Source organism: Coenobita brevimanus, chromosome 23, assembly GCF_032717465.1.
Source record: "Coenobita brevimanus isolate Jiangsu-jjx chromosome 23, ASM3271746v2, whole genome shotgun sequence".
NCBI classification, from domain to species: domain Eukaryota; kingdom Metazoa; phylum Arthropoda; class Malacostraca; order Decapoda; family Coenobitidae; genus Coenobita; species Coenobita brevimanus.
This window is the reverse complement of record NC_136976.1, coordinates 62838978-62861090: the sequence shown is the minus strand read 5'-3', so window position 1 is coordinate 62861090 and position 22113 is coordinate 62838978. Positions and strand designations below refer to the sequence as shown.

The 22113-nt window shown below is 39.9% G+C and overlaps 1 protein-coding gene across 3 annotated transcripts in view; it reads right to left on the bottom strand.

Moving 5' to 3' along the window:
• Positions 1-2834: 2834 nt before the first annotated feature.
• LOC145392994 (trimeric intracellular cation channel type 1B.1) overlaps positions 2835-22113 on the bottom strand; it is a 51930-nt gene continuing 32651 nt past the window's right edge. The window contains exons 3-8 of one of the 3 annotated variants that reach the window (XR_013896088.1): positions 20307-20402; positions 19742-19830; positions 19167-19254; positions 9069-9189; positions 8347-8585; positions 2835-4203 (exon numbers count right to left, since the gene is read on the bottom strand). Coding sequence is in view for 1 of the 3 variants with exons in the window: in XM_080267300.1 (XP_080123426.1) it covers positions 4199-4203; positions 8429-8585; positions 9069-9189; positions 19167-19254; positions 19742-19830; positions 20307-20402 (556 nt within the window). In the remaining 2 variants the exon portion in view is untranslated. The remainder of the gene's footprint in view (positions 4204-8346; positions 8586-9068; positions 9190-19166; positions 19255-19741; positions 19831-20306; positions 20403-22113) is intronic. The other 2 variants (XM_080267300.1, XR_013896089.1) reach the window with 2 other exon arrangements.

Here is a 22113-nt window from a genome sequence, read left to right as displayed (position 1 = left end):
CACTTTTGTTTTATCTGCATTTACCCTTAAGCCCTTGTGCCCCATACCATCTCTCCACTTCCTAAACCTTTCCTCCGCCTCCCTCTCGTTCTCTGCAATCAACACCAAATCATCAGCATACAACAACTCCCACGGGAGTCCGTTTCTAAAGTCACGTGAAAGGGCTTCAAGTACCATGATAAACAACATGGGACTCAAGACTGACCCCTGATGCACACCAACATTCACGGAAAACTCATCACTCAAATCTCCATTCACTCTTACCTGGGTGTGAGCACCCACATACATAGCCATAACCACCCTAACCAGCCACTCCTCCAAGCCAAGCTTTCTCATTGCCCACTTCACCACCTCTCTGGGGACTCTGTCAAAGGCCTTTTCCAAATCAACAAAAACAAATAAAGATCCCTTCTCCTACCAATATATTTTTCCTGAAGCTGTCGAACAATGAATATAGCATCAGTGGTCCCCCTACCTGGCATAAACCCAAACCTCATCTCATCAATATTCACTCTTTCTCTAATCATACCTTCTAAAACTCTCTCCATTACCTTCATTATCTGATCTAAAAGCTTTATACCTCTATAATTTCCTCTTTCCAGGGCATCACCCATCCCTTTATACACATTTACAATTACACTCTTCAGCCAATCATCTGGGACAACACACTCATAAATAATCCTATTTATCAGGTTAGTGACTAACCTCACCCCTATATCGCCTGAGGCCTTCAACATTTTGGCTGTCAACCCAGACACACCTGCTGCCTTCCCCACCTTCATCCTGCCTATTGCCTCACTCACAGTAGCAGCATCAATCAAAGGCCAAGGGCCAGACACTGGATCTGCTGGCTCCAAACCTTCCCCGTCCCAATCAAACTCCTCATTCAACAACCGGTTATAATGCTCTCTCCATGCATCTTTAATATCCTCACTGTTCACCATTACCCTTCCTTCATCATTCTTCACACACTGCTCACCTATAATATCCTGATTATCCCTCTTCACCTGACCTGCCACCCTAAATATCATATTTTTCCTTCCCCATGATTTAGGTTATCAAGTAAAAGTCTCTGTGACTCAGACTTTGCCCTATATACCTCTATTCTAGCCCTCCGCTTGGCAGCCAAATATTCCTCTTTGCTACCACCCTTCTTCCATTCCCGGAAAAGCCTTCTTTTCTCCTTAACTGCAGCTTCTACACCCTCATCCCACCACCAAGTTACTTTATGTCTTGGTGGTCCTCTTGTCCAACCGCATGTTACATCAGTAACTATCAAGAAATTGTTCTTGAGAGCTCTGTACTGTTCATTAACGCATCTGTCTACAGCTCCCTGTTCAGCCACCACTCTCCTCAACTCGCTATAGAAGGCATCCCTTACTACTAGGTTTTTCAGCTTCCATATTCTCCTCCTAGGTACATAAGTCCTCTTTCTCATCACTTGTTCTTTAAGCACCATATCACAAATCAATAGTTTGTGCTGCTGCACACACTCCTCACTTCCTATAACTTTAACATCCCTCACTAACCTCCTATCGGCCCTCCTAACCAGAAAATAATCTATCTGACTGCTATTTCCCCCAGACTCATACGTAATTAACCTACTGTCTCTTTTCCTAAAATATGTGTTGCACACAATCATGTCCGTTGCCTCCCCAAACTCGAGTATCCTTTCCCCTTCTGCATTCCTTATACCATACCCACATCCCCCATGCACTCCTTCATAACCTTGTGCTGCTTCACCTACATGACCATTTAAGTCCCCTCCCAAAATCACTATCTCATCATCTCGCATACCACCCACTACAAGTATTAAATCATCCCAAAATCTATCTTTCTCTGCTTCATCCAATCCAGCCTGTGGAGCATATGCCGATATAATAGCAGCTATCTTTCTACCCAACAGAATTTTCACTACCAGTATCCTATCGCTTACTCTCAAAACATTCATAACATATTCCTATATATATATATATATATATATATATATATATATATATATATATTTATCTATCTATCTATCTCTATCTGTCTATCTACTCCATCTATCTATCTACAGTATCTATGTCTCTATCTATCTCTTTCTATCTATCTATCATTATCTATCTATCTATCTCTATATCTATCTATATGTCTGCCTGTCTGTCTATCTGTCTGTCTATCTATCTGTCTGTCTGTGTCTATCTATCTATGTCTATTTATCTGTCTATCTATCTCTGTCTGTCTATCTATCTGTCTGTTTGTCTATCTATCTATATATACACATACACATATATACATGTATATAGAGTATACAGTAGTTTTAAACAGTAAAGGAACCAACTCTGGAATAAATCATTAATAGCTGAAACAGGAAATAAAACTAGAAATAAATGTCTGTATGTCAACATTTTGTTAGCATTTGAGTGACTTTACACATTATGAAAGGGGAGAGGCCTGGGCCCCAAGTCTAGTTGCATCCTTCAAAGATATCTGAAAAAATATACTGCTGCAAAAAAAGATTCCCAGCAACAAGGGAGAAGAGTTCAATAATTTATAAAAGAAAGAACTGGTGTCAAATAAATAATCACTGAGAAAGGGAGTGTGAGGTATCCAGTGTGTGTGGAGAATCTTCTGTCTGGGCCATCTCCTACAGGGCAATTCTGAGAGAGGTATATGTGTTGGCAAGATATGATAAAAGAACAGATGAAAACTAAACTATGGTACAATTTCCCACTGTAATGTATATATTACTAGAAGATTTATGCTAAGCACAAAATGACTCCTTTCCAACAGTCTGCTAATTAAGTATGATAGAAAAATATGAGCTAACTTAATATCAAAATTAAGCACAATTTATATCAGGGATCTCATTTTTATTTTTTGAAAAAACATTACTATAACAAGTTTATTCCTGCATATACACTTTCATGTTAAATTTTTTCTTGTAGTACGGCATGAATGCCCTACATGACACTGACATCTGAAAAGTATGACCAATAATATAATTACATTACAATCATCCCGAAAATCAAGCTCATTACATTACAAACTACTTAAGAAAACTGATTATAATTACCTATGCCAAAATTCAATGTGTAAGTATTGAAAGATGAATTTTGCTAAAGCTTATGATTTTTCTGCTTCCATCTCCCTTTCCATCTGGTAGTACCATGAGATTGAGCTGTTACAAGCAGTCCTCCTTATATGTCAGCGATGGGTTCCTAAATATATCTACTTTATCCACACAACCATTACTGTACACCACGAGAAGTGGGCAAATCAGCTTTGTAGGTAACAAAGAAACTGCAACAGGTATTGGCATTTCTGCAATTTATCAAGGCATTACCGGCATAAGGGAGAGTGAGGAGGGGGGAAAATAAAAAAAATGACCTATAACAAGGACTTGCTGTACTGTACATCTACCAGGTGGGAAGGAGACATAGAGTTAAAACTGTTGACACGAACATGACTAGTAAGGATGGGGGGAGTGGGAGGCTATCAACACTGACAACCAACTACTGGGAAAACTTGTACAGTTGGCTGACAACATACATACAGAGGTCGTTACCGTCACCCATGTTAAAAGATCACACACATTCTTTGAATCAACATTTTGTGATAATTTATCAATGAAATGTAAACTGCTAAATATTTTTCTTCTTACTGATAAGAAGATGCATATCTCTCAGTATAAAAAATTATTACAAAGTTTTGTGTCATATTAACTACAGAAAAATAAGTACATTTATTCATCAGTTCATAGCAAATTGGGAGACACATTTCAAACATATCTCTTTTATACATATTTTATATTGCAATATTTTAAAATTCTGCAGTGGAAAATGCAGTACAATAATTCTAAACCACCACTGCTGTGAATTAAGAATCCTAAAGAAATAACTTACTGAAACATATGTTATTAATATAAAATAATATCAATAATAAAAATAATAATAATAATAATAATAATAATTATAATAAAATGAAATCAGAACCTAAAAAGTAAAAAAAAAATTGTTGCTGTTGTTGTCAATGACTTTGGTTTAATTTAATGTTAAAAAAAAGAAAGAAAGAAAAAAAAAAGAAACAGCACCAATATTGTGTAGGCATTGTGTGATCCACGGTGCATGGTGGAAGGTGCAGCATGAGAACAGGATCATCAAGTTAGGGTCCATACATCTGCAGAACATCTTCGGCCACTGTACACAATACCACATTACCCTGCAACACATGAATCATATGACTTCCCCTGAATTTGGTGACATATTTCAAGTTTATTCTTGCTACAGGTATCTACAGAAAATTATCTTTACCTAAAGATACATTTTTCAAACCTGAATGGTTAAATATAGCCTTCATTAAATTCTCCACTACCAAATATTCTTCCTAAGATCAATAAAAGCTACTTGAAGTTGTAAGAATAAAATGAAAAATGTCATAAGAGTGAGGAGGTTAAGTAAAATACTGCCAGAAAAAAATATCATAACAGTAAAGTGCTCCTGAACAGAATGACATCTTCAAACAATTTACTCTCAAAAACACACTGGTGCCACGAGAGTACAACTGATGAAATTCTATAATACAACTGGAATATTGAAAAAAACAGTCACTTAGTTCTGTTGTGACTATACTACTGAAGTACTGTATTAAAAAATTATTCAGTCCAGTTATAAAATTGTACCATGAAGGACAAGAAGTGCCAGAATTAATCCTTGACCAAGATGGCCAAGTAAAAATCAAGAGGAAGTGTCAGATGTAAGAAAATGTATGTGAAAGTCAAAGCACTGCAATAGCTAAGTTTATATGCATCAAATGTTGAATAAGTCACTGATAAAAAGCAAAAAGGTGCAAACACATGCTAGTTAGTGGTTAGGGAAGTGACTGGTTGTTTCCATGCATGTGAGGGACAGGTTTGTTGTTACTTTTTTCCACAAGAATCAGTGATATGATACCAAAGCCTAACACCTGTAAATAACTCACTCAAACCAACAATTAAACTCTGAAAATCATCAAATATAAGTCTGGAAAAAATCAAGCTTAGTAAACTGTACCCCCAAAATGACAATGTTCATCCCACCTATGGATAAAACATATTAATCTAGGTCTAAAACCAGTTAATAAATCAACCTAAATGCACAATATTAGTCTAAAATATCAAAATCAGTAAAAAAAAAAAAAAAGTCAAAACCCATCGTTAAACCAGGGTTTGGCTATTGTTAGGTGGGGTATGGTGGTACTTCTACCCTCATCGTTAAGCCAGGCTATCGCATCTAGAGGTACCATATATCAAGGTATACCTGTGTATGTATGTATGTATGTGTATATATCTACAGTAAGACCTCACTACACCGGACTAATTAGGGCCGAAACCATTCCGAAAAATGCGAAATTCCGATAAAAGCGACATCCGGACTTCCCCCTGCTAATCCGGACTTTTTCTGATATATCAGACATTAGTCCGGATCACATGAACGGTTATTAAACTGTTTTGACTGCCATTGCGGTACTGTACTGTGTTATAACTTCACTATATTAAGCAAATGTATATATAACCGTAAAACAGGTAACTCAAAGTCAAGTGGCCACCCCTTACGGGATTATCGTCTGGCAATAGATAGATAAATAGATATATAATAATACTATATTATACACTGACAAACATGTCTTTTATTTACCTGATCGTGGTGAACACAGCTGAAGTGGTCAGGCAGTCCGGACTGCTTCTGGCTTTATCGGACTTTTTTTGATATACAGTACTGTATAGGAATTTAGTCCCGTAGCTCCTCGAGTCCGATAAAAACGAATTTTGGTCTATTGAAGCCATTATATCAAGGTTTTACTGTGTGTATGTATGTATGTATGTATGTGTGTATATATATATATATATATATATATATATATATATATATATATATATATATACAGTATATATATCCATCCATCATCCAATCCTACATTGCCCCATGAGGAGCGTAGGAGACCGGGGCTAAGCAGTTGGTCCTGACATTTAAGATGAGAGTGACTATACTGTATATATATATATATGTAAACACACACAGTATATCAATCTATATCTATATCAATCAATCAATCATCTATCTATATATATATAATTCATCCATCCATCATCCAATCCTACACTGCCCCATGAGGAGTGCAGGAGCTCGGGGCTAGGCAGTTGGTCTCAGCATTTAAGATGAGAGTGGATATACATACTAACATATATATATATATATATATATATATATATATATATATATATATATATATCTATCTATCTATCTATTGCCAGACGCCTCAATCCCGTTTGGGGTGGCCACAAACAAATCGCCTCCAAGTCGCCCTGTCCCCCGCCATTTCACTGCCCTGCTCCCAACTCACACCCCCCTCTCTCATATACCTCTCCACCCCATCCCTCCATCTCATCCTCATATATATATATATATATATATATATATATATATATATAATATACACTGGTATATACAGGTACAGTGAAAGTCCAATTATTCGGCAGATCTGATATTTAGGCAGTTTTGAGAAACAGTCCCATTTATGAAAGTCTCTGATTGTTAGGCAGATGTTCGGAATCATCTCAGCAGTCCGGGAAGTGTTATCTGTGACTTGTAGGCCTACTGTTTCATTACATTTGTATATGTTCGCTGGTTTCTATATTTTTCAGATTCAAGTATAGTACTGTACTGATTACAATACTGCACAGCATCATGCAGTACATTAACAACCCCCCCAAATTAGCGAGGGTTACGTTCCAAGCCCCCTCGCTAATTCTTGTAATTCGTTAATTGTTGACGCCTTCCTAAAAATGACATTTACCGGTAATTGCGTAGCCCATAAACCACTGATACTGTAATGAAATACCCATAAATAAGAGCTGCTTGTTAAATCTGTTTTCCTGTTTTTTTAGCTGTACGGCTGTGACAGCTCGTCTGATTCCTCTGCATAGTGGTGGAAGGGACTGTCCTAAGTGTTTAACTAAACCTAACCTAACTGTCCTAAGTGTTTAACTAAACCTAACCTAACTGTCCTAAGTGTTTAACTAAACCTAACCTAACCGAGTTTAACTGCACCTAATAATTTAACCAAACCTAACCTAACCTGAAGTTGGAAAAATACATAAACTGGAGGACTATGAACTGGTAAGGTTTAACTGATGAAAGTTAAACATACATTCGGTGCTCATTCTTTTGTTTGTTTTTGTGCTTGTATGTGAAACATATAGTACTAATGCAAACAGTAATGTACTCCATTAACCCCTTAAAACCCCCCTGGTGATGAACAACCCTTTACAGTACTGGTGTCAATGACATTGAGTTAGTGTGAACTATAAAAAACCATAAACAATTATGGGAAGGGAACGAAGGTCACTGGTATGTTTACACGACTCTACGCTACTGTTCCAAGCAGTCAGGCAATTACTTAATCTCAGATGTTTTCGCCCATATGGCACATGCACCATAACTTTATGAATTCTTTCATGAATCATAGTGAATCATAGCATGGGTTTGGGAAGCTAAATAACACATTGTTAAGTGCGCCAGATGATTCTCTTCACATCTTTAAGAAAAAGAAATTGATTTCAGAAGAATGGAAGAAACTTACTCTACTTACTCGGAGATGGATTACATTTCTTTCATTTAATTTTCTTAATGATGTGAAGAGAATCATCTGGCGCACCAAGCAATGTGTTTTTTAGCTTCCTAAACCCATGCTATGATTCGCTACGATTCACGGCAGAATTCATGAAGTTATGGTGAATTTACCACATGGGTGAAAACATCTAAGATTAAGCGACCACCTGACTGCTTGGAACGGTAACGTAGAGTCGTGCAAACATATCAGTGACCTTCGTTCCCTTCCCATAACTGTTCACAGTTTTTCATAGCTCACACTAACTAGATGCCACCACCCAAATCAGAAAATGGTTTCCTGATGTACATGAAATCATTTGGCTTGTCACTCAGTGTACAGTCACCCACAGGCAGAAGGAAGAGGAAAGAAAGACAGAAGAGGGAGTGTAAAGTCACCTGTTAGCTGAAGGAAGAGGAAAAAATGAAGGCAGAAGAGGAAGGAAAGAGAAGAAACGGTAGACATCAAAAGCAGCGACACATCGAGTGAGTGGATGGTGAGTGCCCCCACCTACCAGTTATGTGAATAAACTTATCTGTCAAAATCAGCACACTAGAATATTTATGTCTACAATAATGAAAAAATCAGACATACTTTTCTCATGCAACTAAAAAACATGATATTCACAGTTTTTTTTATAACTACTGAAAATACTTCTACATACACTGTCTTTATATTAAGCTATACAAAAGCCTGGAGAGCTACAAATATACTTACAATAAATTATATCATTTGTTTGTTAGTGGCCACACACTGCAAACCACACTGCTGTCTCAGTCCTTTTTGTTTTTGCTATTACCATTTTTGACAGCGTCGACACCTTTCTCTGCAGCAGCACCTTTCTTGCCAGCCAGAGTCTGAGCAAGGGAGTCCCAGATGCCACCCAAGAAAATGGCACAGAACAGGTTCTCAAATGGCACAAATGGATCATGAATACCCAGCAGGAGAGATGACAACTGCAAATCAATTTCAGAAAAAGGCAGTATAAGATAAGGAATTCTTAAATGACTCTTGGAAAAACTTCCAGAACCTCAAACCACTAGCAGAAAAGTCATGATTAGTGATAAAAAACTGTATAAAACAAATATTAACATGAATCAAAACTAGCTTGGAAAACACATCCAACAACAGTTATATAAAATATTATTTACATAATGTCAAAAACAAGTTCAAATTACTCTGGATAATAAATTCATTCCAACTCTTGAGAAAGTAACTTCCACCAGAGACTTGTAAGTACAAATAAGGAGCAAAACTCATCTATCAAATAAATGCATCACTAATTGTATTAAACAGTATGCAATAAAAGTATGAATAAAAAGTATCTAGGAAAAAAAAAACAATCTACGAAAATATCTTCCAATAATTACTTTTACTACATTACATGGAGAAAAAAAAAAAAAAAAAAAAAAAGCTTCACTTAGTTCTTAACTCCATACCTTGAAGTAAACAAAGAAGATGCAGATACCAAAGTAGACAAGGGCATGTGGAGCTGAAATAAGGTCTGTCTTCTTGTCCAGAACAAAGATAAGGGCAGCAGCAATTGAGGCCTTGGTTGGGCTGAGAGAAGAAAGAGTAATTTTGCAGTGTTCAGCAGTGTTCAAGATATACATAGCAAAATTATGCACTGTATATATTAGTCGTTATTGTTGATGATTAACCCCAGTCTGTCTGGCCAAGCCAACTCATCAACTGCAATTAAGTAACTGTCTCTGCAGAGTTGTCCCATACAGAGAACCAGTGTTCCTCTGTGGGAGACAGCGCCTTGCCATAGCGAAGCATGGGGAATATTGTGGAGGATGTACTCCATTTGCACCTCTTCACCCATTTAACAGGGATGCAACAGAAGGCTCCACTTCAACCCGTAACATGGCTTTACGGTTACCACCCAGCATTGCAAATGGTTTCCTGGGTTACAGGAAACCATTAAAATTGTGTATTAGTGTAGAGGCACCTGAAGTGGAAGAATGGTAATAAAAAGTGACAAGAAGGAAATGGAGAAGTAGGAAGACAGGAGAGGAGACAGAGAATGAATGAGAAAGGGGAAGGAAGAGGTAATGTCATGAATGTGAATGATGGTTGCCACTACCTACGACCATGTTTGTTTATTTTCATTTTGTTTTTGAAGGCTCCAACACACTTGCATGTGTCGGCCTTGGTCTCCTAATGGTGACTCTCCATGCTGCTCGATCTCTGGCAGCTTCCCTGTTCAGTCCCTCATCCCTGAGGTCACACTCAATGACCTAGTCCCAGGTTTTTTTCAGTCCATCTCCTGTTACCCTACCCCTAACATTAACACTTCTCACTTTCTGCACCCAATTATCATCCCCCATTCACTCCACATACTCAAACCATCTAACTCTATCCCATCACAACACCAATACAATCCAGTCTCATCCTACCTCTCAGCTCTTCTATTGTAAACCTAGCCCCCCCAGGCCTCAAACTCAGGGACGCAGTGCACATCCACCCTAATCATTGCCATTTCTGTACTTTTGAGCCAGTGAATATCTTCTTCCTTTACTGGCCAGGGCTCACTAGCATACAGCAATACACTCCAAACACATGCCACATACAAAGATGCCTCAGCACACAGAGAGAGCCCTCTCGGTATCAGGAGAGGCAACAGCTCCATGAACTATTTCCAACCATTCCTCCCTCTAGCTGCAGAGCTAGCTCCAGCCCCACCTCCAGCACATAACATGTCTCCCAAATAACAAAACTCTTCCACACACTCAAGAGACTCGCCAGCAAAGTTCAATCCTTTCACGCCTGGCAATCTCCACCTGCTCTCCCTGACACATCACACATATGAAATCAGCGTTACCTCGCAGTCTCCCTCTATCACTACACCTCTTATGCACCTAAATGCAAACACGGCACAAGATGGAATTGCTTCCCAAGCCCTTGTGGCAAATAGCACATGGCCACTCCCCCTCTTCTTTGACAGTACCATCACTTTTGCTTTATCTGCATTTACTCTGAAGCCCTTGTGCCCCATACCATCTCTCCACTTCCTAAATCTTTCCTTCACCTCCCTTTCATTCTCTGCAATCAGCACCAAATCATCAGCATACAACATCTCCCACGAGAGTCCACATCCAAAGTCACGTAAGAGGGCTTCAAGCAACATAATAAACAAGGAGTTCAAGACTGACCATTGAAGCACACTAACATTCATGGAAAATTCATCACTAAAAACTCCAATCTCCCTCACCTGGGTGTGCAAACTCACATACATGACCATAACCACCCTAACAGGCCACTCCTAGATCCCAAGCTTTCTCATTTCCCACTTCACCACCTCCCTGGGGACCTTGTCAAAGGCCTTTTCCAAATTAACAAAAACAGAGTACAGTTCCCTTTTCTCTCCAACATATTTTTCCTTAAGTTGTCAAAATATGAATATGGCATCAGTGATCCCTTTGCCTGGCATAAACCCAAACTGCATCTCATCAATATTCACTCTTTCACTAATCATACCTTCTAGAACTCTCTCCAGTACTTTCATTATCTGGTCCAAAAGCTTTATGTCTCTATGGCATGGGATGTGGGACCCATAGCCCACCAGCCATGACCAGAGGCTGTGGCAGTGGCCTCAGGGAACCCTGCCAGGACAGTTACACGGACACCCTCAAAGCGCACCTTGGCACTGTAACTGCCCTGCCATTATAAACCCAATGACAGGGCAGCGTTTTGAGGTACTACTCCCAGGTTTCGGCTCCTCTCTATAGGGCGGAAGTGGCAGTCAGGGAATAGCAATGCCCTGTACCCCCTAGCACAGGTTGGACCCTATCCCATGCTAGCACCAAAATCTATGCTAGTGGTGCCCTCAACACGCCTCCCCACAATAGGCCCGCCACTAGGTAGTGGGGGCAAAGCTTTCTGGCCGCACGCCCTTGTTAGTGTCAACCCGTGTACGTAATGGGATACGTTGTGTGATATGTAAAGCACATGTAGAGTAGTGCATGAAATAGAGGAAAGTGTCTGGTAGAGTATGCTGGTCTACTCTCCATGTAGGTGTCACACTGAAATGGTCAGCAAAGAGGGATGGTTCAGTAGCTAGTGAAATAGGAGCACCAACTCTCCCTATCACCAGCATTCCCAATCCCCTTGGGAGTGCCACCTTGACCGGGTGGTACTATAGCCTACTCCCTATACGGGAGTATATACTGTACTAATCTGTGACAATTTGGTACACAGCCTAATGTGACCCCATAGAGTTCAGTCCCTTTCCCCTCACTTTTTAATCTTTTTCCCCATGACATGCCACGCCCTCCTCCTTCACGAACATACAGTAATCTCTCAACTTCTCAATCTCTCAACTATCCAGATGGCCATTACCCGGACACTGTGATCTGGCTGTCCGAAACCATTATTCGTACATTTTTTCATATTATCCAAACAATATGCTTGCATCAGAGTGGAAATTATGGTCGAGCAAAAAATTTCCACCCAGATGAGAGGGAAGAGCCCACTGGTGCTACCATGTCCGATCGGTTAGTTTACCCAATGTCGGTCAGAGACCCCCTAACTCAATCCAAGTTCCCATGCCGCGATTGTGTAGTAAACAGCTCATCTTGAACAGTTGTTATGGCAGCGCACGTGGTAGCTTTTGTGGTTGTTTCTTACTTGCTTCAGGCCTTCATATTCATTGCATGTCTCTTCCTAGGGTGTGTGATGATGGCCCCTTCACCAGGGAAAAGGAAGAGGGTAGTGCTGGCTCTGGAGAAGCAGGAGATCCTGGTCAAGACTGATGTGGGATGGTTGAACTGTGAGTGTTGACACTGATTTTTTTTCTAGCTTACTGTACTGTGACGATTTTATTCACTTTTACGATGATTTTATTTCATTTTACCATTACATTTTGTGGGACCACTGGATTGTTCTTGTGCAGCCATTTTTTTCAAGCTTTCATGTCACTGGAGGGAATGGCCCTGTAGTGGTGACTGCTTGTCTATGGTTGACGGGTCTACTTGACCGTGGTAACTGCTTGGCTGTGCTTTATAGGTCTGTTTGACCAGAGTAGTGTCAAACAACAGAAACCAGTGTTGTATGTTGTACTGTAGTGGCCTTTACACTGGCTTTCAAAGTTAGGTTATGTCCAAAGAGGGGTCAGGGGAGGAGTCCAGTATATGGACTATGCCATTACCCAGACATGCCTTTGGTTCTGTTACGTTGGATAATCGAGGGATTACTGTACAGTCCTCTGCTGATGACTGGCAAACAGCTTCAAAACAATCCAGAACTCAAAAAGCAGCAGCACAGCTCCAACTGTCCCTCAACTCACTAGAACTCTTGACTTGGACAAAACTGAATGACCTCCTTGACAACCAAATCAATCATCACCCTCTTCACTCTAGACAGATATGAATCTCGAACACACTCTCAAGTATCCCTCTTTAATCAACCACTCCCACTGGAAAGCAGATACAGAGTAAATGTAATGTGTAATTATACTTACAACTGATTATTGACAAAGTAATTGTAACTGATCACTGTGCACTAATACATTTTTCAGAGTAATCATACTCATACTTGTAATAGAATATTTTCTATATAAAATCATAATAATTATTCTTACTATTAAAAGCTCACTCCCTCACGTACATTACAATGTATATTACATCTGAAGATTACATTATGTTTCGACAGTTACTTCAGACACATACAACTAATGTAAGTTGTAAGTGCTCTTTCTTAACGAGAGGCTTACTAGTCAGTCAACTACTCTCTTCATTTATAAGCCCCACCTTCTTGAGCAACACAAAGCCAGATATATCATGATACTGAATTCATTATTCAATTTTTCTTTTACAAAGGTACTAGGTGTTTAAACAGTACGTAGTGTACACCCACAGAACAACTGCAGGTTTAATGCAGAGATCCAATAAAAAACCAAGAAAACTATCATTGCTTAATCAGAATGTACAAGCTACGAATGAAATAAATAATCAAGGAAGATTACTTGACCCTTACAATAAACCCTCAACTTGCATCGCTCTTATATCCTGGCATTTTACTTTGCAAATAAAAATATGTGTTGCTGAGACCCTTGTTATATGGCTAATTGGTACGGTGAAATACCTAATTTTACCAGACTCTCCCCTATGGCCCTCCTGAAAAATGTTTACTCCCTCCTGATCATACCTAGCATTCACTGTAGCACACATATAACATCTATGAACATCACAGGGCATAAAAAAGGATTAGTCAGAGTAAACAACGTGGTAAATAAGCGATGATCACTTACCACGGCAAAGGATGAAGTGATTGGGTATTGGGGAAGGGGAATTCCAAGACTGAGGGACTAGAGGAGTGGGAATAAGCAATGCCTCTAACCCCTCTAAGGCTAAGGCTAGGCCTGGAACCCTTCAAAGTCACTCCCCCAATTGTCACTGCTGGCATGTTGTCAAGAGCTGGGTGATGGAGAGGTGCTAAGCTGAGGAGACTGAGATGGCAGGGCTGGCATTGGGGCTGGGTAGGAAGTTATGAGGGTTTAGAACAACTCACTGATTTTCTTCACAAGCTGATCCCTCTGCCCCCATAAAATGCTGTTAATTTTACTCTAGAGAGACTGCAACTTCTCTGTGCTGTGCACCACCATCATTAGGGCATCCTTGTACTGATCAGCTATTTCCAACACCTGACTCAGCTGCTGATGAGTAGACCCCTCAATTAGCAGTGGCTCAGCTGCTGCTGCTCCCTGTTGTGTAACCTCAGGTGCCAGGTGCTCCTACTCCTCAACCGGTTCGATGAAGCCACTGATCATTAATCTGGGAGAGGTGCTAATAACATAAAGGATGCTGTCATGAGAGATGGCAGTAAAAACCTGTCCCAGCACTAGCCGGGCCACATCTCCTGCCTGGCATGACATATCTGTGATTGGTGTTGCCAACACAATGGGTAAACATGAGGTGGCAGCTTCTGCTAATTATGCTGAATGGCCTCCTTGCTAATGTTGTCCCAGGAATCAACCATCTTCAAAAATTACATTCTTAATATTGCCTTCTAAAACTGATTTGCTGTCATTTCTTGAGAGTGTGCCACCAGAGGTGTTGGTTTGTTAACTTCAGGGGCTGCCCAGTCCTCAGATGCCACTGCTGCCACCTAAGTCCCCCAGACAGTTGCCTCTCTCATACCTTCAAAGATGCAGGACGCGATGACCTCCAGATCAAGAGGCTGAATATCACTACTGGTGCTGGGTGGTAAGAAAACAATGTCAATGGCTGGGTGACAACTGTTGACATATTGTGGGTGTGTAGTACAACCCCTTGAAGGCCGTGATGGCATCCTGGTTGAGAGGTTGAACAACACTAGTGGTGCTGGGTGATGGGAACACAACCCCAGTGGCTGAGTGACAGCTGAAAAAATAGCTGTATCACAGATGGCTTGAACAACTGACCATAACCATGACCACTTACATCGAAATACAGTAATACCCGATGTAACAGAGCCAAAGGCATGTCCGGAAACTGGGTTTGTCTGGGAATTGGGAAAATGCCTCCTGGACAGGTACTTATGGAACCTAACCCAGCCTAGCTCAGAAAACCACCTACATAACTCCCTACTGGACATGCACAGCACCTATTTAAGACCCTATTCACACGAATAAGGGACAGAAAACATGAAATAAATGAAAAGGAACCAGAGAATGAAGAATTAGAAGTATGGAAAATATTTAGAAGTGTACAGGGTACTTACAACACGTCCATGGCCACTGCGAAGATTAACCCGCCTTCTATAAGGCTCTGGCAGTGGTGAAAATGCTCTTGAAACACGTACAGCAACCCAGTGTTGTGCTGCACTTAATCCTTTGCACTGTGAATTACAACTGTCTAACACTGCACATTCTGTTCTCGCTTGTGCCACGTCAGTTGCAACATGCCAGCTTGCACTCTGCACTTACTCCTTTGCACTCTGACATCTAATAAAACACTGCACAACACTAAATTCCCATGTGGTCAAGTGGAGAGGTATTGCAGTTTATTCACTGTTTATTCACAAATACGGGCATGAGCGGCAGCCATTGTGACGAGCATCTAGTCAGGACGGTATTTAGGCGGTAACTGGGGAGGGGAGGTAGCAGGGGGCCGCCCTACTACGCGCAAAAACACGGCTGTTCGGCGCTGTGCGCCAAGTTCAAAGTACGGTTGAAAAAAATGTTGGAATTTTTTGTTCCTGCGTTTTACGGTTTTTGGCCATTTTGGGGTTCCGAAGGGCCGGGCTCAAAATGTCTGAAAATTGGGCGTCCAGTTATTAAAGGGATTACTGTATTTTCCTCTCTGCAGTGCCTCTCAGCTATGGGGACAAAAATCTTACTGAACCACTCCAGCACATACGACCACACCGCCCACCCTTTGGAATTATGCATCAAATGGACACTCCACATTTTCACAATGGAATACCCTTGGCCATGCAAACTTATGAATTACCAAAGGCTTTACCTTACACTTGCCTGTGGTGTTACAGTCAAACAATAAGGTAAGACACTCTCTGGAGGACTAGGACCCACAAGCTGAGCTTTCCTCTTCCACCAGGAAGAGGAGGAGGGAAGGCGGTTTAAAAAAAAAAAAAAAAAAAAAAAAAAAAAAGAAGTCCATACTGAACAGCTGATCTAAACTGCAACCACTGTCCTCTGCCACCTTCCTAAAGGAGGCAGCGGAAAGCTTCAGCCCTGGCCACGTCCACAGCACCTGCCTCACTATACACCAGCACACAGCACAGTTCACAGAATCTTGCAAATCAACCCTTGCTACCAGAGATGGGTGGAGGATTTGAACTATCACTTGGGCAACTTTTTCATAAATTTCAGAAGCCTTTCAGCAAATGATATTACTATCCATTGTCATATTCATTTCTTGCTGTGCAACGATAACTAATAATGCATTTCACTTTCTCTGTTTTCATTGATACATTTCTAGCATAGGAATGCCTTTCTACTTTGTTGTCACCTTCTAGTTGAACCGTGCAATCATTCTTTTCATGATACTTTTGTACTGTCAGCTCGCTTAATGTTAAAATACTTTGCAACGTCAACCATGTGCTTCTTAGTGTTGAACTGAAGGAAAATCTCTCTTCCACTTGAGAGACAGAAGCACCACTGGTGGAAGTGGCAGAAGACCAGGAAGCCATTACGGTATGCACCAAACAGCACTGAGGGTACTGCATGGTAGGAGGTTCACACAGGATTTTTATGTGAGAAGGGAAGCCAGGGGTCAATGTCAGCTGGCGCAGACAATGGGAAGAGGGAAACAGGAAGACACATAGTGTACATGAGTGGCAGCCATGCTGGCATATGTCACTGTGCAGGACCTTCAATGTCCTCACAGATGGGGGCCGAGGACTGGGATTTTCCTGTACAAACTGGTTTCTTTCCTCTCTTTACTGGGGTGAGTCAGGGTTTATCTTTCAGCATAAAACGAGTTTAGCGCAAATTGGTCCTGCATAAATTACGGGCCTACTGTTCCAGAAAACAATATAAACCATATGCTTATGGTTCAGTTGCGATCTGCTGATGTACTCCTACCGATACAGTATATACCTGTTTGAACGGTCCAGTTCCCCCAGCCTGCAGCCACTGCTGAACAGACATGTGAACATCACAATTTGTAGCATTTCATCACAGTGCATGAACCATACACTTGTTTAGGCATTCATCATTAATACTATTAATTTCATTCATTCACTCATAATCCAATCCTACGTTGCCCCATGAGAAGCGTAGAAGCCCGGGGCTAAGCAAGTTGGCCCTGACATTTAAGATAAGAGTGACCAGCCTCACTCATCCCTGAGTGGCATTACATAAGCAATAAACCCCAACCACCCCTTGGATATAAACCTTCATCGCCTCAATCCGATTGGAGCACAGTAATTGCCAACTAAACCACCAGGGGCCAAAATTTGGTTATATGGTTACCACCCAGTATAGTAAATGGTTTCCTGGTGTACAGGAAACCATTTGGCTTGTCACTCAGTATAGAGTCATCTACAGGCAGAAAGAAGGGGAAAGACTAAAGGAATGAAAGACAGAAGAGGGAGTGTAAAGTCAACAGTAGGCAGAAGGACGAGGGTGACTTTACACTCCCTCTTCTGTCTTTTATTAAGTATTCCAGGTTGGTACTACTGTACCAAGGCTTCAGATGCTGAAAAACAATATAAACCATAAAGTTATGCTTTTCTGGTGAGATCACCCACCATATCGCTTCCTGGTGTGACCCTGGAACTGCAACTGCCAACAGGCAGATGAATGACAACACTGTTAAACTCAAGAAACAATAACTGTATTGCTTTCCAATGTAAATAATGTACCTGAGGTTCCTGATAACACAAACAGGAATCTTAACATCCTGTGCCCACCACGCTTACCACAGCAGATAATACCCTTGAGACACGACCCTCAGCTAAATTACCCTTTGTTTTCCAAGCAAACCTGAGTTCAGGCACTAATGTGACAGCCTAAACCAGCCCAAACTGGGCTCCCAATACAAAAACTAATACACTTATAAAAAAACAATACATGTGCAATGTCACAAGCATACCAACAGGATGCATAAAAGCCACAAACAGAAATCATGTACATTATGAAACAAAGATGCTTCCACTCAACAATCATAGGAATATGAGAGGTACACAATTCAATGTTTCAGCTTAAAACCCGTCCCACCTTTGTAACATTATGTTAAATCACTCCCTTCCACAAAGGAACAAATAAAGAACAGTTTGCCACTGCACAATGTTTCAGTGACACCCCTCCACCATCCAACACAACATTTCACACACAAACACACACATTAACACACTGCCACCACAGCCATCCAAAACCTCCAGTCAAATAGAATCATTCATGAATCTTCACCATACATTCACTCCTCATAAAATAAACTACCCCAGAGATATGAGTTTATATAGCCAGCCTACAATATGACTATCATGTTTTTTCTGTCACATTACTAACACAAAATAAAACTCTAAAAAATCCACTATGACCAAATTGCACTGAAGTCCTCCATACAACAGCAAACTTCCTCAACTCATGCACCACACTACCACAACACAGACACTCCTTCAACATAAGCCCTGCAAAAGATCTACAGAAGGAACTGTTTGAAGTGACTGATATCCTTTGATCCACTGGGTTCACATCCAGATGATCCTGGGCTTGTACCAACAACAGCTTATAATAAGGCCTGTTTCCACACCAAATGGCCATGACCAATATCTATCTAGCCAGACATCATGATACCATAAGGGGTGGCCATTTGCCTCTGAGTTAGTTGTTTTACAGGGAGAGGAACTAACCCTCCACCAACCCACCTGCTGACATACAGGGAACATGTATGGGTTAGTTACATAGTTACCACCCAGCACTGCAAATGGTTTCCAGGCTTACAGGAATCCATTAGGCTTGTCGCTCAATGTAAAGCCATCTGAAGGAAGACCAATATGTAATGGCTATTTCACATATTTGGAATAAGCTAACAATGAAAGCCAACATGCCTGACTAAAGAAGAGACAGCTTAGAGGTGCATACGTACAAGGTAGGCTGCATGACCTCAACAGCAGCAGGTGTCCAGACGCCACGCATTAGTCGCTCCATGATCTTCAGGAATCCAGATCCGTTACCTGCCAGCAGACATTTTCTTTAATCCTCTAGCACTACACCACTCTTACCAATAATATATATTATATACATACAGTTTACCTACACACACCTGCACAATAATTTAGTACTGTACTATACACAACTAAAGACTTCACCAATTTTAACCTATTTACTAACACATGAGAAAACTTTACATTGCTTATATTCACTTATCACTGTCATCTACTGCTGCATCATATTCTTTGTTAATTACATGTACACCAGTATAGTTCTAAAAATTATTATTAGTTGTGTTTCAGCAAACCTGGAAATAGTGGAAACAAGGTTTTAGATAACAGTCAAAATGTAACTGTGGTCATGTGGTTGTTGACTGCATGATCCAAAATTAATGTTACAGTAGTGTATTTCATCATGAGGGAGATAGGATACAGAAAACTATTGTAGTAAAGAGTTGGGAATTATATTCTACCAGTTATTTCAGATTACACAACATGAGGTGGTACTAACCCTTAATAGTACCGATGAGAACCATAGAGAGGTAACCATTAGGGAAAACCTTTGCCGCATGAGTTACACCATCATTGATCTTCTTCACCCTGGTAAATTAAGCAATGATAAGTAATAACCTTACAAAAGTACATGAAAAAGATCAATTTTACATAATTATCTTCAACTTTTTTTTTTTCCATCAAAGTATGGGATGAAGTACAGTCCACAAAAAACTGAAGGATCTATGAAGGTGGGAGAACTATCAACAACATGCCCAGTGAAATGGAACAGTTACAATCGCATACAGACAGTGTGAAACAAAATCTGTTTTCCTGTTCAATGTACTGCATAACATATAATGGAATATTTAAGATAAACAATAAATAAATAGCTTCACTCTCATTTTAAATGTCAGGACCAACTTGCCTAGCCCTGGGCTCCTATGCTCCTCATGGGGCAACATAGGATTGGATGATGGATGGATACATAGCTCAGACCCATTCTCTCATGTATGATGGAGAGATCTGATACTACACTAAGTGAAAGGTAATGGTGCAATATCAAGTATTAATTTGAAACTTGCCTATAAACTTCTTTCATGGCAGCCAGCAGGACTTTGATGGGCAAGAACTTGGCAATCTTGTAACCAATATCAAATGGAGAGTAGAAAATGACATACCTGGAATGAAGAACATACTTTTACAGATGCACAACATGATGCAAAGCACTATTAATTTATCTTTTTCTGAGTCCACACCAGGATCGTATTCAATTTTGAATGTAAAGTACAGTACAATTCAATATACACCCCTAAATATCAACAAACTTTGGTCCTATACTAATGTCAGCATAATACTCCTACACTGCAAACTAAAATGAATAAAGTCATTGCTGAAATATGTATCAGATTACTTACAGACAGGCAATAACAAAAAAGCTGGTATGCAAAATTTGACTTCTGCATGCAATACAAATTCTTTACTCATGTAAACTCTATACTCAAAGGTTAGAAAACTACTTTAAATCAAATCTCAAAGTTAAATTACCACTGTTTCCAGTTTTTTTCAAACATCTTTATATATGAATGGGAAGTTAAATGCTTTATGTGTTAGAAGTACAATGTTTTACAGTTGTGAAACATGGGCAGTGAAAGATGTAGACCATCACCAGATACAAAAATAGGCTACTGAAATAAGGAAGTGAGATGGAAGTGCAATGACACACTGAGGGGCAAGAATAGTGTTTGCAGAATGAAAAGGATACTGTACTTGAATATTGAGTGTGTTAATGCATGCAGGTAGGGTCAGGTGGCCTTGACGTAACGACATTAACTGGATAAGGTGCCATACAGACGTGAGCAAGCAGAGAAGAAGCCGCTGGAAAACTAAGAAAATTGTGGGAGGAAGTTGTATGATTAAAATACTACACAGTAGAAGACTGCTGCAGCTTTAAAAGCAACCTTTCAGAAAATACAGCTGACCAATTCAAGCATTAAATACTGCCTTTTAAGGAGTGTGTCTATGGATATACAGTATCACACAAAAAACACAACAAATACTGGTACACTACTTTACTAGTGAATGATATTTTCAGAACAATGTAAGGCTTTTCATTTAAAAAATCAAATATTAAAAAAAAATAATGTAAAGTATAGAACAACCAAAATTGTACTACACTGTACATCTCTTTCTTGATTCTACACATGAATTCCTTTGAATCTATATCCCTTCTGAATGTCCAGTATACCATAACTATCATTATGAATCACCCTATGCAGGCACTAGGAAAAAAATTATGATTATAATAGGCACAATGTCACAAAACAGTTGGAAAGAAGACCCTACTGAAAGTACATTACATACAAAAAGAGCCTGACAAACAACTATGTATGACATAAAGTCCTTGCTGAAAGTCACTTTTTTTTTTTTTTTTTTTTTTTTTTTTTTTAGTCCTATGTAAATTAAAGAAACCTTAAAATATTGTTGCCCATAAGTTCATTTACCAGTTCCGCACAGATTTACTGTAGCAAGTCTGTGTAAAAATAACTAACAGGGAACTTAGTCCTAACATGTGAGGACTACCTATACTATACAGTATATACTCTTTTCATTTACACTTGACCAAAAACCAATATCTATCCATCTTGAATGCTGAATTGTAACAAGCAAGTACAGGTATACCTTGATATATGATACCCCTAGATGTGATACCCCTGCTTAATGATGGGGGTAGAAATACCACCATACCCCACCTAACAATAGCCAAACCCAGGTATAACGATGGGGTTTTATTTTTTTTTCCAATTTTGATGAATTTTAGACTAATACCTTGTGTTTAGGTTGATTTATAAACTGTTTTCAGATTTAGATTAATGTGTTTTAGCCATAGGT